The sequence below is a fragment of the Xyrauchen texanus genome, chromosome 24, assembly GCF_025860055.1.
Source record: "Xyrauchen texanus isolate HMW12.3.18 chromosome 24, RBS_HiC_50CHRs, whole genome shotgun sequence".
Classification (NCBI taxonomy): Eukaryota; Metazoa; Chordata; class Actinopteri; order Cypriniformes; family Catostomidae; genus Xyrauchen; species Xyrauchen texanus.
Genome location: NC_068299.1, coordinates 16200233 through 16225940, shown reverse-complemented (window position 1 = coordinate 16225940; position 25708 = coordinate 16200233). Strand labels below are relative to the sequence as shown.

Here is a 25708-nt window from a genome sequence, read left to right as displayed (position 1 = left end):
AAAATATCTGCTTCATCATTTGGTTAAAATGGTTGAATAGACAAGTAATCATATATTGCTTTCTGCTCCGAGTATCCATCTTTCCCTGGAGCAATTCACAGGCTCTTTCGGCACTTAACAAAAGCCTACAAGAATAAATTGCCAGACATTCAGTCCAACCCTATTATGCATCCGTTCCACACATGAAGTTGTTTATTATCTGAAGAATTACTTCTTATATATGGATTTGAGTTTATATATTTTAATATTTGTTTCTAGGTGTAATTATTTTACACGGATTATTCCATGTAAATGTATAGTTTAAAAATGGAAAACAAATCAAATCAAATTACACACTCCTAGTTTTTGACTTGAGACAAAAACTGCATAACTCAATTGCGTTAAGTTGTCATTTACCGCCATCTTCTGGTAATCCATGGTACAACACAAGGCCAAATACAGGTGGTACAGTGGCCATTGGCAAACGTAAAACAGAATGTGAATCCTGCTGAGTGCTGACAGCTGTACGCTTGTTAATTTAAGGCTGGTTTGGGTGTTTCTATTATTAGATGAGCATATTGTAATAATATATTTTTGTATATAGATTATTCTCCCCTGCACGCTCTTCTGGTCAGCTCTTGAACTTAATATGGCCCTTAGGGTAGCAGTTTATATTCAAATAGGAATGAAAACGAGGCTAGATTCCCATCTGGACAAGGGACAGAGCCCATTTTGTGCCTCTTTTTTAAGTTAGTGTTGATCGTTCAGTTGATTTAAAGAAAAAACAGCTTTGCCCAAATTTCAGTAGATCCTAAACTAAAAAAAAAAAAAAAAACAATCATGAGTTTTGACACATTTATGTGACACATTTATGTGTCAAAACTAGGACATTTTTAGGACATTTTTTCAGCATTATACAGTGCATGAAATTTAAAACAAGTCTGTCCTTCATAAAGGTGAAATATGGCGTTGCTTTTAATAAGGTGTTGATTTATTGTTTATTTGTTACTTCATAAAAAAAAAAAGTCTGATGTAATTACATATACCACCACTTGGGGGAGCCTGAGCACAGGTAATTTAGAATTCAAATAATTTTGGTGCGTTTGTTTTGTATAGGCTATTTATGCAGATTCAGACTTTATTTGTATAATGGTGATTTATTTAGACGGTCGTGTGCTCTCAATTGTGTCCTCTAACAGAGACCTGGAGCTAGAGGAAGCGCTGTGTCTGCACTGTTCGCAGTTTGCTCTGCTGGATGGGGACCTTCACTTTTTTTTTTCCTGGGATCTGTTCAATTGAATGTTTAATTAGTCCTTGTCTTCGTGAACCTCATCACAGTCGGATTTACTTTAGGTATGGGCGATACCACTTATTTTCTTTTCGATCCAATAGGCCTAGCTACCAATAATTTCAAGTCCAATACCGATAGCTTCCATTATTTATTTATTTTTGCTATTTCTTGGGATACATGGGTAATTTAAAATATAATTTTGTCATAATTCAAGTCATTATTATTATTTATTTTTTTTTACATTTGTGAGCCTAAACAGAAAATTATTAGACTTCTGGTTTGTTTATCCTTACAAAAAGGAACCATGTGTTCACTACAGTAAGCTAACTATAGTTTAACAATGGTATTAAGTTAAATCATAGTTACCACACGATTAACCATGGTTACTACCACTACAATATTACTGTAGTAAAACCATGTTTCTGATCCTTCTTGTTTAAACGAGCCTTGTGACGGTGCAAGCGCTTGTCCGCTTGTGTGAGCGGAAGAATGAATTCCCATCCTGCACACGTATTGCTAAAATGGTGTAATCCGTTTTATTTCACTTTTAAGCTTATCATTATTGTTCATGGTTACCAAATACTATACGTAGTTTATTTATTTATTTAATGTTTAAGAATCTATATGTTTGTGTGATGATCGATATTTTTGATACACATCAGTAGGCCCTATCGGAATTATCGATACAATAGGATCCGCCCATCCCTAATTTGATTTCCTATTAATTCTTGCTCTTTAGTGCAATTAGGCAGACATACTGTTGACCCCAAATCCCAAGTATTATTTAATATAGGCCTACTTGTGTTAGTTGGATGCAATCCGTTTCCAATTCGAGCAAACTAATTATTTTAAAATGTTTATTATCACGTCATACCGGTTGGTTGAAGGTTCCTGTAGCTGGACCACAGGCTCTGCATGATCCCTCCTCTCATTCAGCTCTTTTCTTCTCTTTGATTGTTACTTCCTCTTCTGATGGTTAATGCATCTGCTCTTTATGAACTTTTTCTGTTAGGTCGATGTCTTCGGTGCAATCGTAATTCACTTTATTTGGCAACATGTTGAGGGTGGTTGTTGAATCCGCCAAAGGAATACCGAAAAATACATTTGGAAATCCCGATCCAGTAGCAGCAGTCATCTTTAAGGGTACGTTTTCTGACTTTTTTTTTTTCCACAGGTGGGGGGAAAACATATTAATGTGTAAATTATTTACTTTAAATGCTACTTTAAATAATTGGTAAATATGCACATTTAACTGAGTTGGCATCCACTAGATCCTTTGAACCTCAATATGTGACACCACAGGAAATTATCACTATAGCGCCAGTGGTTAAATGCTGAGATAGACCACTCCATCTTCACTTGGCTGACTAGTAACTTGTATCTGTTCTGATTGCAATACACACAACCCTCCCCGTCTTCTGAAAACACTTGAAGACTTACCGCACGTATATTAGCGGTTTGCTGATTTAGAATAAAAATGTAAAAGATTGAAAAAAAGAGAATGATGAGGACGATCAATAAATTATTAATAATTTACTGCTGTTGCCTTGTTAATATGTAATCATGTAATCTATAAATAAATAACTGTAGTCCGATTACCAGTATTTTAAAATTTAATTTAATACAATTACAATACTTGATTTTTGTAATGTGACTACATAATTCGGATTACATGTAATCTGTTACTAGCCAGCACTGAATATATGCATAAACAACAGAGAGTGAAGTCATTAAAGATTGATTTTAGATATAATGTGTTCATGCTTTTAGTAGATGTGTATATAGTTTGGTTGCTGAAAATAAGAGACTCATGAGCTTTTTAAAAATGTTTTAGGTGAGAAAAAGAAAACAAAAGCAATTGACAGTGAATTAAATCCTGTTTGGAATGAGGTCAGTGCAATTTACAGTGTTTGCTTTAAACTAGACTTTAAACTAATGTCTTATAAATGTAACATCTAAAAGTAAATTTATTTTGAATTATCCAATTTTTCATGTATTTAGTAACCGATATCTGCTTTTGCCATTTCAGATCATTGAGTTTGATTTGAAAAGTTCTGCATTGGATTCTGCATCGTTCATTGATGTGGTTGTGAAAGACCATGAAACCATTGGAAAAGACAAGTATGTCGCTTGCTATGAATCCATCACTGTTTTACAGGCTTATTGGTTTTTAATAAGTCCATATACAATTCAGAAAAAATGGTTTAAGATAAGATTATAATTTCCTTACAATTTCCGTTTAGTTTTTTGCTAGATTGAGTAGGTGGTGTTCTAATGATGAAGACAAAGGTCTTTAATTGCTAAGTTGGTGTAGTGGGCTATCCTGTCAATCATTCTGCATATCTGCATATGACTGTAGTTGAAATCACTGTAGTGTAATCACATCACATTAGTTTAATTTGTAATTTTGAAAATGTATCAGTGTGGGTGAAGGGGGTAACTTTGTAAAACAAAAGTAATTAAACATTTTATGCGCATGCCATTGGCAATAAGTTTGATGGGTTAGTCACTGCAGAGCAAGGCTTGAAAACTTTTAAAACCCTCATTGCTACATCCAACCACATTGTCTAAACTTGCTATAAGTTATGCGAGCTGAAAGACTCTAGGAATTCCAAGGTAACACTGTACATTAACAACAAGTATTTTTAAAAGTATCCTTGATAAAAATACATATACTATAGATGCACTTTATGTAGTCATTCATATTGACTCCTTAAAACGTTACTTTTAAAACAACATTGTTTTAATATCTTTTTTACTCAATAAAGATTGTCATTTGCTAGGTCTTACACTAGCTTGCATTTTTACTGATCAGCAGGGCAGTTTTTCTTCCAGGTTTTACTGCACAGAGTCTGCCACAGTAATGAAGTTTCCATGAATCACACCAATGACCGTTCAATTTTTTTTTTTTGAGGTTTGCAGACTCACACACGTCTGCACACACTCATATGTTTTTATTCCTTGTTGCCACATGATAGAGAGTAACATAGCAACTAAATAAGAAATAGAAATGCTTGTGAAAACTTGTTTAGCTTTTCTTGGATGTCTGTTTTTCATAGAGACACTACCTGAATCACCAATGTATTAGCATAACTTTAAAAGTGTGGAAATCTGCTGTTTCTTGGATTGTCCTTGTGGCATTATAAGGGAATTTAAAATAGATTTGGATGGGGGCCTTTATTTGGAAAGTGCCATATTTGACAGATTTTAGTTTTATGACTCACAGGTTATACCGTGTACAAGGTTTGCCATTTATTTAGGACAATCACACAGAGTCTGCTTCAAGTCCATTCCTGAAGACCACAGCCATTGTTTTAAATAGTAAATTCCATCAAATAGTTTAGGTATGAAAAAGAGAGAAAGGTTTTGCATATCATCTCAATATGTTTTACAGAGAGTGCATTGTTGTGTTCCAAAACAGATAAAATACTACCAGCATTTGAAGTATTTTTTTAAAACAAACATATATTTTAAAAGATCAATGCTATCATTACAATAATCAAAACAAAGAGAGTGTAATTAACCATGTTTTGAACACCTGTCTCTGTACAACCTTTGTTAAACACACTTTATTATCATTTAATGTAAGAACTTTGACTCGTTAATGGATATTATTTAATAAAATGAATGATTGTCACTGACTAAACCTCCCTGCCATGCGTGACATAACACACACCTGAATCTCGACGAAATCAATGAAGATTTCCGCACGAGTTTCCAAGTTAGATATCCAATATAATTCTGTTTCACTTCTGAATGCTTCATGAATAACAGCAACAACAATACAGAGCATCCCGGCTTTCCTCACAAGAGCGAACATTTGGGGACACACAAGTCAAGTCAAGTTATTTTTATTTATATAGCGCCTTTCACAACACACATCGTTTCAAAGAAGCTTTACAGAAGATCACGCATAAACAGAAGATAAAACTATAATGTCTATAATGTATATGAGTCATCATTGTGTAATTAGATAAAATACTATTGTGAATTGTGTTTAAAAATAAGTAATTCAATAATAATTGTATTTCTGAATTGTATTTGTATTCACACACACGCACCAGGCGCCAGGGGCGAAAATTTCATCAAAATGTTGGGGGGGACATTAAACGAATATATCATGTATATAATGTCATCATTATATATAATATATATAATGATGAATATATCATTATATTATTCACAATACACATATTTTAATGATATTTTAGGGGGGGGGGGCAATCCTCAGATGGGGGGGTCCTGACCCCCCCACCCCCGCGATTTCCGCCTAAGCCAGGCGCATGTGGCACTATAAAGCAGGCGAGTGTTTCAAACAGCTAGACAGAGCGCAGTTAAATGGAACACAATGCAGCATCTTCAAAACTTAGCTTCAACTTAACACGCATATTAAAACGCAATGGTATCACCTGTATCTCCTGTTATTTGAAAATACACTGTTCAGACAGTCACTAAAAAAAAACTGGTGCACACTTACTAAGATTACTACGGTAACCTGAAGGAAGTACTGACAGACACGCGTTGTTCACATTCTTTCAGAGTTGGGCAGCGAATCTTCACATAATGACAAAATATGATGCATTCGATTTTGATTATGCTATCTTTTTATATTTTGTAATATACTATTTTATAACAGCCTATTATAATGAATATACAATACACTGGAACAACAAGATGCAATGCAGCAGCCATAGACATTTGTCAGACATTTGTTATTATATTTACAGCTATGAACATGTAATTGCCCCTTGAGTACTCGACGAGTACTCGAGTAATTAGTCTAATTTGTAGAGTACTCAAGTAGACAAAATGACCAAAATGGCCATCCCTAATATGAATGTGGTCAAAAACACAAATGACTGCATCACATTTGAGGTGTAAATGCTAATCCGTCCTGAATGTGTCCCGGCAACAGCGAAGCGCCACCTATCACCTGTAAAAAAGCGGATAAATACACAAACACGAACTTCCATGGATCTTATCCAGTGTGTCTTAAATCAACACGCGGGAACATTATGAGAAGCACAAATATCTGCAGCTCAGGTTAATACAGGTAAATATCAACTAAAATAACAAATAATTCTGCTCAAAATGTTGCATATGTGCTTATCTTAAATTTTAGATATATCATGGAGAAATAGTGCACAGATTTTTTCAAATTTTCTTTGTCATTTCTGACTTTGTTTCTCTTTAATGTCATGCAGTAACACACTGACACAGTGAATGATGTATGTCATCATAAAACTGAGTCACTCCCCCCACAAGTCCAATCACAAGTGGTCACAGGAGACACATTTCAGTGACCAGGTGTAAACAGCGATGTGTCTCGCTTAACCACATGTGATCAGATCACACAAGATACATCTTAATACAAGGTGTGAATGGGGTCTGTGTGATACACAATCACAGATTTGAAACACACAAATTAATCTCCATATGACGCTGTCCTGTCCATTTGGCGAACATATCAGTGATGGTTCAGGAATATGAATACTTGTCATGTCAGTTATTTATAATACAGTCTAAGTCACTTCACTTTGTGTTTGTGTGTGTTTCAAATCAAATAAAATCACTTTATTGTCACACTACCATGTACACAAGTGCAACAGTAGGTGAAAGTCTTGTGTGCAGTTCAGAGCAACATAGCAGTCATGACAGTGACGAGACATATACCAATTACAATAAACAACATATTTACACAACACAATTTACATATCAAATGTACACACACAACACAATAATAATATACAATGTAAACAATACACACAATATAGAATACACATACAAAAAAATAAAGAGTACATAAAAAATATATATACAGTAGTTGTATTGTGAAGAATATAATTATAACAGTCCAGTGTGAGATAATAGATTAATAAAGTGCAGTGCTGATTATCGATCCTGAGAGATCAAGTGTTCAAAAGTCTGATTGCTTGGGGGCAGAAGCTGTCATGTAGTCGGCTGGTGCGGGTCCTGATTCTGCGATACCGCCTGCTTGATGGTTGCAGTGAGAGCAGTCCATGACTCAGGTGGCTGGAGTCTCTGATGATCCTCCGAGCTTTTTTCACAAACCGCCTGTTATACATGTCCTGGAGGGAGGGAAGCTCACCTCCGATGATGTGTCTGGCAGTTTGCACCACCCTTTGCAGGTCTTTGCAGTCAGGATGCTCTCTACAGTACTAGTGTAGAACCGTGTGAGGATGTGATGGTTCATTCCAAACTTCCTGAGCCGTCTCAGGAAGAAGAGGCGCTGGTGAGCCTTCTTCACAACGGCCTCAGTGTGGACGGACCATGTGAGTTCCTCAGTAATGTGGACACCGAGGAACTTGAAGCTGCTGACTCTCTCCACCAGTGCTCCATTAATGGTGATTGGGCTGTGTTCTCTGTCTTTCCTCCTGAAGTCCACTACAAGATCCTTGGTCTTACTGACGTTGAGGGAGAGGTTGTGCTCCTGACACCAGCATGTCAGAGTGTTCACATCCTCTTTGTAGGCTGTTTTATCATTGTCAGTGATCAGACCTACCACCGTTGTATTGTCAGCAAACTTAATGATGGCATTGGAGCTATGTGTTGCCACACAGTCATGTGTGTACAGGGAATACAGGACTGGGCTGAGAACACAGCCCTGCGGGGCTCCAGTGTTGAGGGTCAGTGATGAGGAGATGTTGCTGCCCATTCTAACCAACTGATGTCTGCCTGAAAGGAAGTCCAGGATCCAGCTGCACAGCGAGCTGTTTAAGCCCAGAGCCCAGAGTTTCACATCAAGCTTGGAGGGCACTATGGTGTTGAATGCTGAGCTGTAGTCTACAAACAGCATTCTCACATACGTGTTCCTTTTTTCCAGATGGGACAGAGCAGTGTGTATTGTAGATGCAATGGCATCATCAGTGGAGCGGTTGTTGTGGTAATGCAATGGGTCCAATGAGGTGGGCAGCACAGAGCAGATGTGATCTCTGATTAGCCTCTCAAAGCATTTGCTGATGAGCAACAGGACGCCAGTCATTTAAACAAGTGACTTATGTTTGTGTGTGTGTGTGTGTGTGTGTGTGTGTGTGTGTGTCTTCACAGCCTTCCCCACTCTGAAGTTGTTTGTTTCTGTCCCCTCTATCTGACACACATGTTTGTGGTCAAGTGTAATTACTTACAGCTGATAACTTCCTCTGATTCCATACCAGCGATCTTTCCAATGTTATAAAAATAGCTTTTGTATCTGCTGTACAGTAACCAGAATGGCAACACAATTATTTAAATGGAACCTATCGTGGAAAACACATATTCTTTACTCTTTAAACATTTTGTACAATAATTGTATGTACTTTGTAGACAACATTCACAAAGCTCCATATCAAGTCAACCTAGACCATGGAAACTAAGCTTCAAACCTGGTAATTTAGAAAGCATCACAGTATTGATGGCACAGCCATGATTAACCAATGACAACACATATGTTTGGAGTGGAGAAATTCTTGACCAACATTATACAAATTCTACAAAAGTATAGAATGTGGCTCCACACACAATCACATACACAAATGTATGCTTTTATATAGCACATATATAATGCCTTTGTTAACCTTAACCGTGTCATTTTCACACAGTCACACACACACTCATATAAATAGATAAAGCAAGTTAGTTCAACTCTCTAATAATAAAACATCTAACTACAATTCCTTGTCTAAGACTAAGTAATTACAGTCAGTGCAAGTTTTGAATTCAGCAAAGGCAGTCATAGAATCAGATACAGTAAAACAAAGAAATGTCTAAACGTTAGGGCTCAAACATAATCATTTTTTTTATTTTTTTTTATATGTGGACATTTAAAAATACAAGTTTGCACACAAAACAAACACAAAGTTTGCTGTTTTTTTATTTTTTATTATTATTTTCTTTACATCCTTATTTCTGGACAAAGTTCAGTAGCTGTGATAATAGGAAAGAGGCGATCATCACCTCTCATGTTGAAATTTGGTGGTTTTACCCACCCAAGCTATTTTAAATCATGTTGCTATGTCACCCTGATTCACCATTAATTGCAAAACTACAAATGGTCTATTTCAGGTGTAAGTGAGCTCTCATACAGAGAATTCTGAGTCTTCTGACTGGACTTGTCTAGAAGGAGAAAAGCTGAAGTGAAACCAAATAATGTTATATATGTTGCTAAAAACACAACTGTGCTTCCCCAAGTTTATGATTTAAGTTTTGAACCATTGTCTCAAAGTTGTGGGTTTCATGATGTTAATATATATGGTATTTACTGTATTATAACCAAAAGCACAGAATTTCATAAACACAGAGTGCAATTTAAAGGAATAGTTTACCCAAAAATGTACATTCTCTCAATATTGCCATTTGGGATGAGTATGACTTTCTTTCTGCTCCTGAACTCACATTTTTAGAAGAATTGCTCTTTTGGTCCATACAATGAATAGGTGCCAAAATTGTGACGCTCCAAAAATCACATAAGTCATCATAAAAGTAATCCATAAGACTCCAGTGGTTAAATCACTGTCTTCAGAAGTGATATGATAGGTGTGGGTGAGAAACAGATGAATATTTAAGTCCTTTTTTACTATAAATTCTGCTTCCTGCTCATTCAAACTCCAATTTAACTTTCACATTCTTTTTGAGTTTTTGGTGTTTCATATTCTTCATGCACATCAGCCCCTACTGGACAGGGAGAAAAAAAAGGACTTAAAGGTGCGCTTGGTAACCTTTTGTTTGTGTCATCTTGGACTTACAGTGACACCTTGTGGTGTAGATGCAGCATTATTCCAAATCAACAGTTTTCAGTTACAAATGCCATTGTGGAAATACACTAATCACAATCAGCTATGATTAATTTAATACAATAGTGAAAGTTTCCAATAACAAGGTTACTAAGATGTATTTGTATTCAACTGGTCATATGATTCTGAAATGGCAGCCCCCATGAGGGTGCCCTTGCCCCATGTGGAATAGAACAGCTTTTATAAGTTTACTAAAATGACTATAGTCCTCATCTCCATCCATTAATTGGCTCTATCACTCTACTCTCTCCTCTCCACCAATAGCTGGTGTGTGGTGAGCGTTCTGGCGCACTATGGCTGCCATCACATCATCCAGGTGGATGCTGCACACTGGTGGTGGTTGAGGAGACTCCCCTGTTCACTGTGTAAAGCGCTTTGATTGTAGTGTCAGAAAAGTGCTATATAAATGTAACATTCATTCATTCATTCATTCAGTCATTCATCTCATGTGAGTGGTCATGATTTTATACATGTTTCAAAATTACAGTAAAACATTTTTAATGAAAGCAAAATTACTGATTGCTCCTTTAAATATTGGTTTCTCATCAATACATATGATATAACCTCTGAAGATATGGATTAAAACACTGGAGTCACATGGATTGCTTTTATGTTGTCTTTATGTGCTGTTTGGTGCGTCAAACATTTGGCACCCAGTCAATTGAATTGTATGGATCTACAGAGCTGAAATATTCTTCTAAAAATCATAATTTGTGTTCTAGAAAAGAAAGAAAGTCATACACATCTGGGATGTGTAAATTATGAGAGAATTTTCATTTTTGAGCGAACTATCACTTTAAGCATAAAAATTAATTTAAGCTTTTTTCTGTTTTCTAGGTTTATTGGTTCAGCAAATATCTCTCTGAAAGAATTGGCTGCTGGTCAGACTAGATCTCTACCTTCAAAGAATATTCCTCTCACTAATGAGAAAAAGCAAGAAATTGGGGTAATCTTTTTTTCTTCTTAGTTTTTTATATTTTATGTGACTTAAGCAAACATAATTATTGTATGCTGCTTGATTTCCAACTTAAATACGTTGGCCAGCTTTGGATATTCAGATTTTAACTGTGCATTTCTGTATTTACTTCTTCAGACCACTATCAATTTAATTATCCATTATGAGCCCCCTCCAAGTACTGTCCCAAACCCAAATGATCAAAGTGTCAGAGATGGAGTCAACACCGGAGAAACTGGAGGTTTTCTTGGTTTACTTTTTTTTTTTTACTATTTTTACTATTTGTCTTACATATATGTTTGTTTTGGCCAGGAAGGTTGTTGGCATTTGTGTTTACATAGAGTATGAAAATGATGCAAATGAGAGTCAAAACATGGATCTCTCAAAACACAAAGGACACTTGACTGAACTTTTCTTATTGACTCCCTGTGCTCAAATAGTTATTATCTGGATATAATGATAACAGATAATTATATGGCATAGAACAGTGGATATTTGGTAATGCTTTATTTTCCACTGTTCATGTTACTGTGTATTAACATAGGTAATTGCTGATTATTACAAATGAACTACATGCATTTACTATTGCATGTAATTATTGAGTAATTATTTTGTAGAGCTGCTTTTACTTACAGATTGTTATTGTTGTTACTATAGTAATTAATAATAGTAACATGTAATATGTGTAACAGGGACACTGTAATATAAAGTGTTTTATGCACTATGTTGACTTTAATGCAATGCAAAACTCCTTTTCCGAGTTCATCCGAACCATTTAGTATAAGCTGTAAAAATTGGTCGTACAGACATTTTCACATTATTAATGTCTGAACTCTAAGCACATTAAAATGTGACCGTCCACATTTACATATCAACACCTATTCAGTGTTCAGCAACTTGGCAGGGCATTGTTGCATTTCACTTGTACAATCCAGGTTAGCAAGTCCTGAAAGATGTCATTTACATACATGTGGAAGTTTTAAAAGTACAGTCGCAAAACAACCTGTTTATTTTTAAGAAACAGACAACTAATAGTTTAAGTAGACTTCTTGGCCTTTCAATATGACCCCTTTAAGATAAGCAACATTTTACGATTTTTTTACGAAATCATCTAAATCAGTTAGAAAGGAGCTAAGAGTTATACACTTTTATTGGCTGCAAAATTATTATAGCCAGATTATGCACTTAACAATATTTAATCATTTATTTGTCAATATGTTCATTATAATAATTATTCTTTTAGTAACATTTAATAAATAAGAAAAAAAGGCAAGGGATGAGATATGTAGACCTTTGTGAATGTTTAGAACTTTTCAAATGACAGACATGCATTTGGAAAATTTTCTGTGGAATTAAACCTTTATTAGTTACTAATTTTCTGTGGAATTCCACGGCCTCAGTCTCCATTTAAGATGAGTTATATATGTAATAAATAGCACTTATAAACAACAGATGTTTTTAAAGTGTGTATACATGTATGTATAGTATCTGTTTGCTTGGCTAATAGCTGGTGAAGAGGAGAAAGGTGTGGATAGTGATGAAGAAGCAGGAGATGGGACTGAGCCAGGAGTACCTGGAGCTTCTGGACTGCCTGGAAAAAAGGTTATTCGTACAACTCGGAAGAAGCAAAGAACCCTGGCCGACAAACCCCAAGATTTCCAGGTATGCCTTCAAATCCACAAATCTCTTTAATGGAAAGAGCTTTTAGGGCTTTAATCCAATAACGATCTTGTTGTTACTTAGATACGTGTTCGAGTTATCGAGGGACGACAGTTGCCAGGGAATAACATAAAGCCAGTCGCAAAAATAAATGTGTGCAGACAAACGCACAGAACAAGGATCCGAAGAGGAAACAATCCATACTTTGATGAGGTATTTTAGTTTTCAGTGAGCTCATCTCAGTATTGCTATAAGATTTTCTTGTCTCCTGTTAAACATAACTTATATAGTCTTTGGTCACCAAATTTTCATTTTTTTCTTAGAGAGAATCTCTCTCTTTCTCTGGACTGCTTTGTGGCTTTGGTCTTCTCTGCCCCACTCTGCAGTGCTCCTCCTGGCCTACTTCCTTACTTTTCCCCTGATATTTCTGTCCCTCACTTACTTCAGTGAGTCTATTATCACTTAATTTCACTCCATATGTCTTGAAATAAAACTGCTGTTTTCATTAGAATTTCATGACTTGCAGTGTTATTTTTTTTTATACAATGTTCTAAACATAATCTAATTTAGGTGAGTGTTTTCACAGATTTTTTTCTACAATGTCAACATGCTTCCCTCTGAACTTTTTGATGAGAGTATCATAATACGGGTAAGATGTGTCTTTGGATGTACTTGACATAACAAGATCTACACAAATATGAGATACTCCTGGGACAACATTTCAATAAAACACATTTCTATCAAGAAGACTAGCAGACTTGAGTGAAATTTAAGATGACATTTATATGATGAATATAAAACAGAAACGTAATGTCTCTCTTTGGCGTAAGCCCCGTCTGGCAGTCCGAAGAAGTTGTACTCGGAAACGTCATATCCATCAAGATAGAAGGCAGGGGCGAGGAGCCTACCCCCGTGCAGGACGGGACTCAACTGGTGGTGGTGGGATGGTGGAGGTTGCCGTGGTAGCACACTGAAACAGCAGTATGATAGATTGTGAGCAGAATTATAAATCAGTGGCTTACATGTGATTGGCTAGGAGTTTCCGATCTAATGGTGCGATGATGTACAGCTGCTAGTTTTCCCGCTAGAACTACGCTGCGCTTAAATTTCTCGCAGAGTAAGAATAACATGCGTTTACTGAAAGAATAGTTCTCGTTGGCATAAGCCCGGCTCCCCTTTATCTCGCTCTCTCACTGATCAGCTGATTCATTGCTGGTCGTGCACCATCTTGGCTCGGCCATGCCCTCCTCCTCGTCACAATCAGTAAGTACATTTTAGAAGCCTACATATACATCAAAAAGCTGATGGCTGTCAGAAATCTGCTCCTTATAAAAGCTAGACATTGTAAGAAAACTGTTTACATGAGACGACTTCTGGTTTTTCTCTGGTCTTGACGTCAAAATGTAAACTGACACACGCACGAGACATGCGCATACTCAATAAGTCGGCAAAACACTGGAGCATATGTTTACACACAGACAAATCGAGGTAAAAGGTCAATCGAAGTGTTCCACTTGGGTTTTGCTTTACCTGAGAAAAGATCATAAAGGGATTTACATGACCTTACACAGCATATGTGGTACAAGATCATACATTAAAACACAGTTAATATAATCTAATATTTCTTTCAGAGAGAGGTTGTACTTTGATCTCTAGTTTTTAATGTTGGACCATGGCTGAGTTTACTGAACTTTTTTATTGGCTTTCTTATAATAGTTATATTTCTTTCTTAAATCTAGGTGTATAATGCCTACTCTCTGAGAGCAGACAGTCTGATGGGGGAGTTTAAGGTAGAACACTCTAAAATGATTAACATGTGCTTTAAGGCTTGGAATGTATTTTAATGTCTAATTCCTTTAAAATATGTATTCTTACAAAGTTTTCAAACACTGTTTTAACAGCTGGACATTGGCTATGTCTACGATGAGCCTGGTATGTTTGCCAATTGATTGTTGGATTCTCTGTTGTGCTGTGTTGAGGGGATAGTTCACCCAAAAATGAAAGTTATCTCATCATTTATTCACCCTCATGCCATCCCAGATGTGAATAACTTTCTCTGTTCTGCTAAACACAAAAAATATTGTTTGAAGAATGTCTCAACACTCTTGGTCCATTTAATGCAAATGAGCAGAAGTGTCCAGAACTTTGAAGCACCAAAAAACACATAAAGGCAACATAATCCATTCAACTCCAGTGGTTAAATGTCTTCATAAGCAATATGATAGTTGTGGGTGTGAAACAATCAATATTAAAAAAAAATGTTTTACAATAAAGCTACTATGCACATTCACGAGAGTTCTTTTGTTTTTTGCTGATTTGCATGCTTTGTGCATAATGCCATCTACTGAGCTGTTGTGCATATATGATTTTTTATTATTTTCCTTTGCTTTATGCCTCCCTTTTTTCTTTCTCCTCCCTGCCTAGTTGATGGTGACATGCACGAAGAATGTAAATTGCTAAAAAGAACTCTGTCCTCTCTTGAATGTGCTTAGGAGAGCTGGTGAAAGTGTAGATTTGTAGTAAAAACGGACTTAAATATTGATCTTTTTCTCATCCCCACCTATCATATATCTTCTAAAGGTATGGATTTAACCACTGGAGTCGTATTGATTACTTGTATGCCACATTTATGTGCTTTTTGGAGCTTCAAATTTCTGGCCACCATTCATTTGCATTGAATTGACCAACAAAGCTGAGAAATTTTTCAGTTTGTGTTTGGCAGAAGAAAAAAGGTCATGCACATCTGGAATGGCATGAGTTTGAGAAAATGACGAGATAATTGTAATTTTTGGGTGAACTTTCCCTTTATATTTGGTTTCTAAATTGTGGTGTGCAACACAAAGAAAATTGTGTACAGTTAAAATTTTGAAGCTTTTTTCCACATCAGTACAAATGCATATTGCATTGGCAAACTGAGTTGTATTATGGTTGTGATGTTTTTTCTTTAATAATCTTTGGGGTGGGGGCCTGGATAGCTCAGTGAATAAAGATGCTGACTACCACCCTTGGAGTCACAAGTTCAAATCCAGGGCATGCTGACTGACTCCAGCCAGGTCTCCTAAGCAACCAAATTGGCCCGGTTGCTAGGGAGGGTAGAGTCAAATGGGGCAACCTCCTCGTGGTTGCTATAATGTGGTTCTCGCTCTCAGTGGGGCACGTGGTGAGTTGTGCATGTATGCCATGGAGAATAGCATGAAGCCTCCACATGCGCTTTGTCTCCGTGGTAACATGCTCAACAAGCCATGTGATAAGATGTGCGGATTGACGGTCTCAGATGAGGCAACTGAGATTTGTCCTTTGCCACCCATATTGAGGCGAGTCACTGTCACCAAGAGGACTTAGAGAACATTGGGAATTGGCCATTCCAAATTGGGGAGAAAATAAATAATAATAATAATAATAAATAGGAAATAAATAATAATTATAATCTGTGGGATGCATTGTGACCCTGAAAGGCCATGCAATCATGAGGAAGTGGCTGCTGCTAAGTGACACAGATGACTCAAACTCTGGAGCCAGAGGTTACCTGAAAGTCAGCATGTTCATAATAGGGACTGGAGATGAGCCTCTGGTAAGCCCCAAAGTGTATATCACACTTGAAATTGTTTGAAAAGAATGGACATTAAAAATACACCTGGTTGCTGTAAACTAGCTGGTTTCTAGCTGGGCCAAGCTTGTAGACCATCCTAGACCAGTAGCAAACCAGCTCAAGGTGGCCAAGCTGGTTTTTGGAACATTGGTCGATCAGCTAATGGACCAACTTGGAACAGGTAATACCAGGTCAGACCAGCAGATAAATAGCTTGGACCAGCAGGTAACCAGCTACCATGTTCCGAAACTCAGCTTCCAGCTTAAGATTTTCCTGCAGGGTAAACTGTACACTGCTGTCAATTTATTATATGTTAGTTCATGTAGAGACTACAAGTGTTACTTAGTAGGTAGGATTCAGGTAATTAGTTTTGCAACTGGACTTTATTTCTAATAAGATGTTTTGCCACGTATCAGAATAGCTTTATCACCAGTGTATATTACTGTTAAGTTTTAATTTGACAAGTCATGTAATAGAGAAGTTCTGTGTGAGGTGGAGTTCATTGTTTTGCAACTGGACTGTATTTCCCATCATTTCATGTCACTTTTCAAATAACTTTATCACTGTTAAGTGGTGAAATGTCTTCACACAACATAAAGTCCAATCTACATGATTGGCTGAATGGGGAACCTTCACAGAATTAGTGGCTGTGATGAAATGCTTACATGATGATTTTATTTCTACTAGACTCTCTTAAGTGAAATTTCATTACAGAGTTCCCACAGTCATTTAAAAACATAGAATTTAAAAAATATATAATTTTATTTTTAAAAGGCTTCCTTTCTATCTGTCTGTAGATTGACCAGTCTGTCTGCCTGTCTGTCAGAAAAATACTTACCCAGTAGTCATAAACAACTGGAAAATTCATACAAATATAATTTAATGTGAATCATGAAAATTCATTGGTCTAGAGGATTAGGAACCCTGAAATTACATTTTGCGTTCCATTGTTCCAAGATTCCATTGTTATCTCTTTTCTGGTATAGATAACTAACTTTTTTGTCAGGTGGAAAAGAGAGAAGGGAATGAGGAACAGGATGACATTGAAAGCAACCTGCTGCTGCCGACTGGAGTTGCTTTGCGATTGGCTACGCTCAGTCTGAAAATCTACCGTGCCGAAGACATGCCACAGAGTAAATTTGACAGTATCACTACTACAATCATATAGGCCTATTCTCCCATTGCCAGTCCCATTGTTAGTAACCTCTTTCTGTTTTCACATCATATTCAGTGGATGATGCATTTGCCCAGACAGTAAAGAACATATTTGGTGGAACAGATGACAAGAAAAACTTGGTGGATCCTTTTCTAGAAGTCAGTTTTGCTGGCAAAAAGGTAAAATGAAGAGTTAAATGTGTTTACTGTTAAAGAACAGGGCTGATTGGTGAAGAATTTTGAGAAATTGCTTTGTGGTCTTTTAAGGTGTGCACAAAGATCGCAGAGAAGAATGCCAATCCAGAGTGGAATCAGCTCATTCACCTGCAGGCTAAGGTAGGAAGAGTATAACCTAGTAACAGCGAATAATCATTGTCTAGAAAAATGGAATACATACAATATAAAAACCCAATCAGTCAAACAAGGATAAGGTAATGACCTAGAAGTAGAATAGTAGAAGTAGAATGACTACAAACATCTCTCAGAACAGTAATGGATTAAAGGGATAGTTCATTGAGAAATAAAAACTTTTCATTTGAGGGTGAACTCTCCCTTAAGTGTGAAATAAAATGCTTAAGGAGCACAATATCTCTTTCTTTTTAGTTCCCATCAATGTGTGAAAGAATCAAGCTCACTCTATATGACTGGTAAGTTCCGAATATACAGCAATGAGTCTGACATACATACAAACTCAAGATTATTCACCTTTGGTGGTGCTGTAGCAGTTTGCGCACATGCTCTGACACATTGAGCTGTGGTGCTCATGCAGGTGATATAAGTTTGAGTCTGGCTTGTGTCTTTTCCTAATCCTGTCCCTCTCTTTATCTCTCTATCATTTCCTGTTGCCTCTCTCTTCAAATATTTTTTCTGTAATTCATTATCTTGCCTTGCCTACAGGGATCGGCTCTCAAGAAACGATGTTATTGGAACCACCTATCTGAATCTGACTAAAATAGCATCATCTGGATGTGAAATTGAAGGTAGGGTTCTCTATTTGCATCTCATGATGTACAAATGTGAATGTGTACAAATTAATTTATACAATATCCCACATTAGAAATAAGAAGAACATTAATGAAGTGCCATTGAATTGTTACTCTCAGCTCAAATCAATCTTATTGTGAAATAAGAGCTTTTACTAATAAAGGTTTAATGTCAAACAAGCTATGCATCCTGTCTAAACCTCTATTTCTTCACCAGAATTGCCTTCAGAAAATGGGCTGCCTCCTTCCATTAATGGTATTATGAATCTTCTGGAGCTAGTTCAGTTAATTGCACAGTAAAAGTGAAGTGTGTTAAAATATGTTCTCCTATGATAGTTTAACCCATAAATGCATGATTGTTTCATCAAATATTATTACATACGATGGCTCATACGGTTCCTCCAGGTGCTCCAGTTTCCCCCACAAGTCCAAAAACATGCAGGTTATGTATATTGGAGATTCTAAATTGCCCCATAGGTGTTAGTGAGAGACCCCAGCTACTGGGGATTGTGTCAAAAAGGGCATCTGGTGTAAAACCTGTGTCACTAAAGACCCAAGGTATACATTAAAGGGTTAATGTGCAAAGAAAACCATAACTGGGTCATTAATAGGTTGACTTCTTGAAAAGCAATTATCTTTAATGCCACTAGTAGTGCAGAGATTACACACTTCACTTTTAATCTATTCACTTTATACTCTCTGTTTATATAAGTGATATTCACATTTTATGTAAGTGAATATTCATATTTATTGAACAATAGAACATTTACATTTTAATTAACCTGTTTTCTGCTTATCAATTCTTTTTAGTGGACACCACAGAAGCTAAGGTTGGCTTTCTTCCAGCTTTTGGGCCTTGTTATATTAACCTTTATGGAAGTCCAAGAGAATTTACTGGGCTGTCTGACCCATATGAGGAGCTGAATAATGGCAAGGTAAGTGCTGTGAAGAAAAGGCTGTGTCAGGGTTGGTGAGAGCTAAGTGACAGAATATAATGAATATGAGCCAACCCAATATTTTGACTGTTATCCCAGCAACAATCTGAGAAGGAAAACATGTCGGTTACACCTTGTCTTTGAAGATAATATTGTTATTCACGGATTGCTTTGCATAAAGAATTTGAGCAAACATTGCATGAACAAGCATTTACATTCACTCTGCCAGTTTTCTGTTGCACAATGTGTGGCAGTTGTCAGAGCTGCTAAAAAATTTTTATGTGCCTCAGGGTGAAGGCGTGGCCTATCGAGGGAGGGTTCTGATTGAGCTTTCCACTCAACTGGAGGACAAAACTAACGAGAAGTTGGAAGACATTCCAAATGATGACATTTTGGTTGTACAGGTACCACCAAGCTTTTTCCAGTTGTTTCCTCTGGTGCTTCCTAGAGTTAACACTGATCTGAATATGTGTGGTTCCCCAATTAGGGGAACTTTTCTGTTTCCAAAGATGACAAAGATGACATTATTATTATTATTATTATTATTTATTTTTAAAGGATAGATCCTATATAATCTCTTTACACTTTTTTAATGTGTCTCTTTATTTACTTCTCACAAATTGTTATGGGGTGTTGAAATTTCACTATTTTGGGTTTGTCTCTCACCATGACTTTTATACTTCCCCTTTATAATAAATTGATTAAAAAGTGATAGTACGTGGCGATTCATTTCATTTCATAATTTCATTTTCCGAAAAGACTAGGGAATTTTAAGATAAAAGATCAACCAATTGGCCCGGTTGCTAGAGTGGGTAGAGTCACGTTGGGTTAACCTCCTCATGGTCACTATAATGTGGTTCTCGCTCTTGGTCGGGCACGTGATGAGTTGTGGGTGTATGCCGCAGAGAATGGCGTGAACCTCCACACGTGCTAGGTCTCTGCGGTAATGCGCTCAACAAGCCACATGATAAGATGTGTGGATCCCCCCCCCCAAAAGAAATGACTGGATCACAATAAAAAATAAAGATCACAATAACAATAATTACAAAATAGGTCTCTCAAAATTCTTGTTTTATGTACCTTACTGTACAGAAGTTCCAACGGAGAAGGAAGTATTCCTTATGTGCCGTGTTCCACAGTGCCTGTATGCTGCAAGATCCTGGAGAACCTATTCAGTTCGAGGTCAGCATTGGGAACTATGGGAATAAACTGGATTCTACTTGCAAACCTCTGGCCTCCACCACTCAATATAGCTGTGCTGTTTTTGATGGTAAGTTCCTCATAATGCCAATAGCTTCAACAGATACAAATAGTACAAACATGAACCCTTGATAACTGCATCATAGTTTACTCATAGACTATTGTGTTTTTCCATAGGAAATCATTATTATTACTTGCCCTGGGCTGATTCTAAGCCAGTTGTTATCCTCACTTCATTCTGGGAGGACATTAGTCACCGTTTAGATGCGGTGAACATCATTCAGTACACCGCTGACCGACTGGTATGATTTCAATGCATTCCCATTCCATGCAGTTTCATTGTTTTAGCTAACAGGTAAATGAATCAGAGCAACCACATTTTTAACATGGTGCGTTCTTCAGCAATCCAACATTATCTCTCTGAAGACGGCTATCCTGGCTAAAGTGTCTGATTCTCACCTTGCTGAGACCTGGCTGAAGCTCATCACTCAACTCATCGATGATCTTACTAGGTATATCTCAGATAAGGACAAGATAGGGAACTTTCTTATCTCCCCTTTTTTGATTACTCAGCATTGTCTTTTGGAAAATGTGCTACAAGTCTGAACAATTTGGTCAAGAACAAAAATCCCTGTGAATATTTTGACAAATATTGAGACTGCGTGATAATATACTGTGATATGATAAACGTTTATCATCACATATTGCTTCTGCTTAGGTATTAGCTAAAATAACAAAAAGGCATTCAATCTTTTAAAATGTAAAATATAAGCTCTCAAATTCAGGAGTTCTCATTAAGTCATGTTTTGCACACACTCTACTGCCACTAGCAAAAGCTTTTTTGGGTGTTCACACTTGTTTTCTTTACTAGAACCAAACAAAGTCATGTCAGCTTGCACAAAAATAAACTGAAGTGTAATAAAAATCCATTGATTTAAAAGTGGACTCAGATATCTCTTTGGTCCACTTGATATTGTCTCAATCCACTTTTCATTCGAGCAGTTATTTTTGGAAACCTTTTAAAAACCTAAATATATTATTGCAGTATAATGCTGAATTATTATTACTATTATATATTGAATATTACCATTTTATTATTTCTAGCAAAAAGCTAGGCAAATTGCAGGTGTCTCGATATGCATTTTAAATACACGATTCTCCTGTGCAAGATACTGGAACAACAGCAAGACACAACAATCACAGACATCAATCTAGTGTGTGTTTACATTAAAATAAATATTATTTAAAAATAGGGCAGATGAATGTAAAAATGCATCCAGTGTGAACAGCCCCTAAGGTGTTTTTTTTAGTTTAATAATCACCTAGGACATATTGTGATTTCTATTTTATTTCAATTAATTGTGCAGCTCTACATTACTACTTGATTTGCCTGCCATGTCAGACATGTAATTAACTTGAATGTTGTTGCTATTAGTTGCAAGGTACCAAATCTGGAGGGTAAGCCAAACATGACTGCGCTTGATATTCAGATCAAGAATTTGCGTGACAAAACCTTGGACAGTGTCAGAGGGGCAGCCATTCGCATGAGGGATGAGGCTGTTGATGTCAAAGCCACTATGGTTGATATAGAGGACTGGCTGGAGCGACTACAGCAGATCATAGAAGAGGTTTGAATCCAGCCTCATTTTACACTAAGCTTATTATGATAATATCAATAATAATAATTTCTTAAATCCATATAGCACTTTTCTAGGCACTCAGAGCACTTTACATTGTATAAGGGCAATCTCCTCAACCACCACCTGTTCTATGTTTAGTGTCATGACTTTCCTAGTCGAATGAACATAACATACATTTTTTATTTGATTTCTTGGTGCAGCCTCAGAACAGCATGCCTGATGTTATCATATGGATGCTGAGAGGAGAGAAACGTGTGGCTTACGCACGTATTCCAGCCAACCAGGTTCTCTTCTCCACCCACAGTGAGCAGGCCAGTGGCAAGTACTGCGGCAGGACACAAAGCATATTCATGCAGGTAGAGAGGAGCATTGAAATTAAAGTTATATTATTACCACATCAAGCAGCATACTAAATAACAGCACTGTTATTATTTTACACAATAAACATTGCAGCCTGATAAGTGCACATGCAGGTAATGCGACTCCTGCTCACAACAATTCCCACTTTAATTTCCCCACCATTTCCTTTCATCTCTGTATTATAAAAAGATACATTTCAAAATTAGTCATGACACTAATCATAAAACAGATTAAACTGGACACTGACACAGATTAGATTGTTTCCAGTACCCAATGGACAAAAACAAAGGTCTCAAGATCCCAGTGCTGCTGCGTGTGAACATGTGGCTGGGTCTGTCTGAACATGAGAAGATGTTCAACAGCTTTGCAGAGGGAATATTCAGTGTATATGCAGAGATGGTAAGTTTTCCTTTTAATTGGAGACTGACATAAAAGCTTTATAATATAGCAATTGTTCTGTTTATGTTATAGCCTGTTGTGTGGAACTTCCCTTAGAGACATTGCGCCTCTCTCTGTTCACCTTTTTTAGTATGAAAACCAGGCTCAGGTTTTTGGAAAGTGGGGAACCACAGGTCTTGTTGGCCGCCACAAGTTTTCAGATATGACTGGGAAGGTAAAACTGAAGCAGGAATGGTTCATGCCTCCTCGTGGCTGGGTATGGGAAGGAGATTGGATCATCGACCCAGAGCGCTGGTAAGCTGATCAATGAAAAATATATTGTATGAATGACAGGTATCTGAATGATGATTAATATTTATATTGTTGTTGTTGTTATGATTATTATTGTGATTACTTTTTTATCAATGGTCTATGAGATAAAACAAATTGGATGTCTGGACACTGAAATTAAAGCTCCAAAGTTAATTTCAATGTGTGGACGTCTACCTCTTTTATTTTGAACATCATTAAAAAAAGAAATGGCTTGACAAATGTAGTGGGATCCAGTATGTACATGATATCTGTGCGGTAGGTGTAAACCTCACTCCTCTGGCCTCAAGGGGCGCACTAGTGACTAAGGTTAGAAGCTGTATTGCCTTTAGCCTCCTTGTTAGCGTGCCCGCCTCCCATGCTGGCTGACACTGGTTTCGAATCCCGCTCGTAGCGGGTCAAGCTGGACCGGTTACATAAGCACATTTTTCTGTCCTGTGTTGATATATTGAGGTACTTAGTGAAGCAGGAAGTTTAGGCGGAACACATCAAAGAGCTCATTCCTTTAAAAAAATTAAAACAATTTTAGAATCAGAATGAGCTTTATTGCCAAGTGTGCACACATACGCAAGGGATTCTTTTTTTGGTGATAGGAGAAACAAGCAATTGTACACAGAACATTACAGTGAGATGCAGAATATAAAACACGGTAAGAGTATTAATAGACATACAAGAAAATAGGACATATAACATAAAATGGCGTATGTACATGTGCAAGTGGTAGTGTATGTACAAGGTTGGGGTATGTACAGTTATTGAAATAAATATGAGTGAATTTACATATGCACATTACATTGTAACAAGTCTAGACATTGCAGAAATGAGGAAGTGTGGTTCAGGTAACATCACACTTTATTGACTCACAATATAGTCTGTATAGTTTTTAAGCACACTCATTTAGTATTCTCTCTCTCTGGGCTCTGGCATGGGCTTCTATTATCGCTCCTCCCAAATTACTTCAACAAGAAACAGCTTTTAGACTTAATTATCACCCAAGGATGAATCCTTACCACTTCCCCTCTCCCTGGACAGACACTCAACCAAGCCCTCACCACAGACATATTTATGCATTTTTGCACTATGGAAGTCCTGAAGGCAGTTTAATTGTTCATATTTTCTGGCATGGTTGTACAATATTTTATTCCCACTTCTGTAAGCATCCTCTTTGGCATGACGAAGCTGTTTGAGTTGGTGTTTTCAACAATGTCATGAAACAAAATTTGCTGTTTGCTAGTTGGTTGCAAGTAGTGCAAATCCCAATTAACACTGCCCCAACAAACACCAGCATCCAACAGTTGTTGGGTTTTGTCCAGATTATAGTGTTCAACCTGCTGCCGTACGTTGGCATCTGTTTTCCCCGATTGAACATGTTCAATCAGCATCTGTTGCTTCTTTGAAAAGTTTGAGCAGTCTGGGATGATTTTCCAACAAACACCAACAAACTTCCATCTTTGTGTGTCATTGTTCACCTTTCAATAAGATGACAAGGAAGATGTTGCAGATAAAGTCAAACATACACAATTTAATATATAAATATATAAATATATGAAAATGTGACTGTGGTAAAAGTACAATTAGTCCTGCTGTAACATAAACACACTCTCTCTGCCTGGCTCTATCTGCTCTGTATTTATATAGTGAGGTCATGTTTCAGTCTGCAGATCTCCCTACAGTGACCCCACTCCATGCCCTGTTCTGTGTTATGGCCTTGTAGTCATGTGTATGTCAAAGTGTATGTTAGTGTTTTATGTACTCTATGTGTGTGAAGACATAAGTGAGAGATAGGAGCGAGGTTGGCATTTGGCAGTATTTTTCTAGGAAGGTTTATATATGAAAGTCTATTGTCTTGGTTTCAAAAAAGCTATTGAATATTTCCAGTGCTATTGCCCAGGAAAAAAAAAGTTATACAATTAATTTAACATAATAGTATAACTATGTCAGTTAAGACAAAAAAAAAAAGAAGACACAATTAAAATGTATAAAAAAACATTTGTAACATTTGTGAAACACAAATCTATTTATGATACAGCAAAATGTAAAAAAGTGAAATAAAAATGTATTGCAAAAAATAATACAATGAATTAACAAATATTTTAAGTTTTATTTATTTAATTTAGTTAAAAATTACACAATAAATTTGATGGAATTTTTTTATGATATTGAAATGCGTAAAACTTATATATTTTTTAGATTATATAGATTTATTCAGTGTATAAAACAATTGCCCTGACCTGATATTTCTGAAAAATACCCTTGTCGGGAGAACACAGTTCAACCTTTTTGATAATATCTACATTCATTATACTGTATATTTGGCCATATGCAAAAAAAAGATGATGATGATATTTAAATTTTAGTGGAGCACAAAATTCACAAAAAAATATATATTCTAATTTAAGAGAGCATTCTAAGATGCTATTCTTCTCACCACAATTGTACTGAGTTACCGTAGACTTTGTCAGTTC

At 36.6% G+C, this 25708-nt stretch overlaps 1 protein-coding gene across 1 annotated transcript in view; it reads left to right on the top strand.

The window, feature by feature from the left end:
- Positions 1-1197: 1197 nt before the first annotated feature.
- The window catches only part of LOC127618310 (myoferlin-like), a 44698-nt gene continuing 20187 nt past the window's right edge, over positions 1198-25708 (top strand). The window contains exons 1-27 of the mRNA XM_052090692.1: positions 1198-1332; positions 2283-2413; positions 3105-3160; positions 3300-3391; positions 10897-11005; positions 11153-11255; positions 12522-12676; positions 12758-12886; positions 13260-13322; positions 14413-14463; positions 14575-14605; positions 16129-16244; positions 17269-17395; positions 17494-17597; positions 17685-17753; positions 18021-18064; positions 18315-18397; positions 18618-18656; positions 19211-19335; positions 19626-19739; positions 20428-20605; positions 20713-20837; positions 20938-21047; positions 21971-22163; positions 22376-22531; positions 22803-22934; positions 23065-23228. Coding sequence (XP_051946652.1) covers positions 2326-2413; positions 3105-3160; positions 3300-3391; positions 10897-11005; positions 11153-11255; positions 12522-12676; positions 12758-12886; positions 13260-13322; positions 14413-14463; positions 14575-14605; positions 16129-16244; positions 17269-17395; positions 17494-17597; positions 17685-17753; positions 18021-18064; positions 18315-18397; positions 18618-18656; positions 19211-19335; positions 19626-19739; positions 20428-20605; positions 20713-20837; positions 20938-21047; positions 21971-22163; positions 22376-22531; positions 22803-22934; positions 23065-23228 — 2756 coding nt within the window. The 5' untranslated portion in view covers positions 1198-1332; positions 2283-2325. The remainder of the gene's footprint in view (positions 1333-2282; positions 2414-3104; positions 3161-3299; positions 3392-10896; positions 11006-11152; positions 11256-12521; positions 12677-12757; positions 12887-13259; positions 13323-14412; positions 14464-14574; positions 14606-16128; positions 16245-17268; positions 17396-17493; positions 17598-17684; positions 17754-18020; positions 18065-18314; positions 18398-18617; positions 18657-19210; positions 19336-19625; positions 19740-20427; positions 20606-20712; positions 20838-20937; positions 21048-21970; positions 22164-22375; positions 22532-22802; positions 22935-23064; positions 23229-25708) is intronic.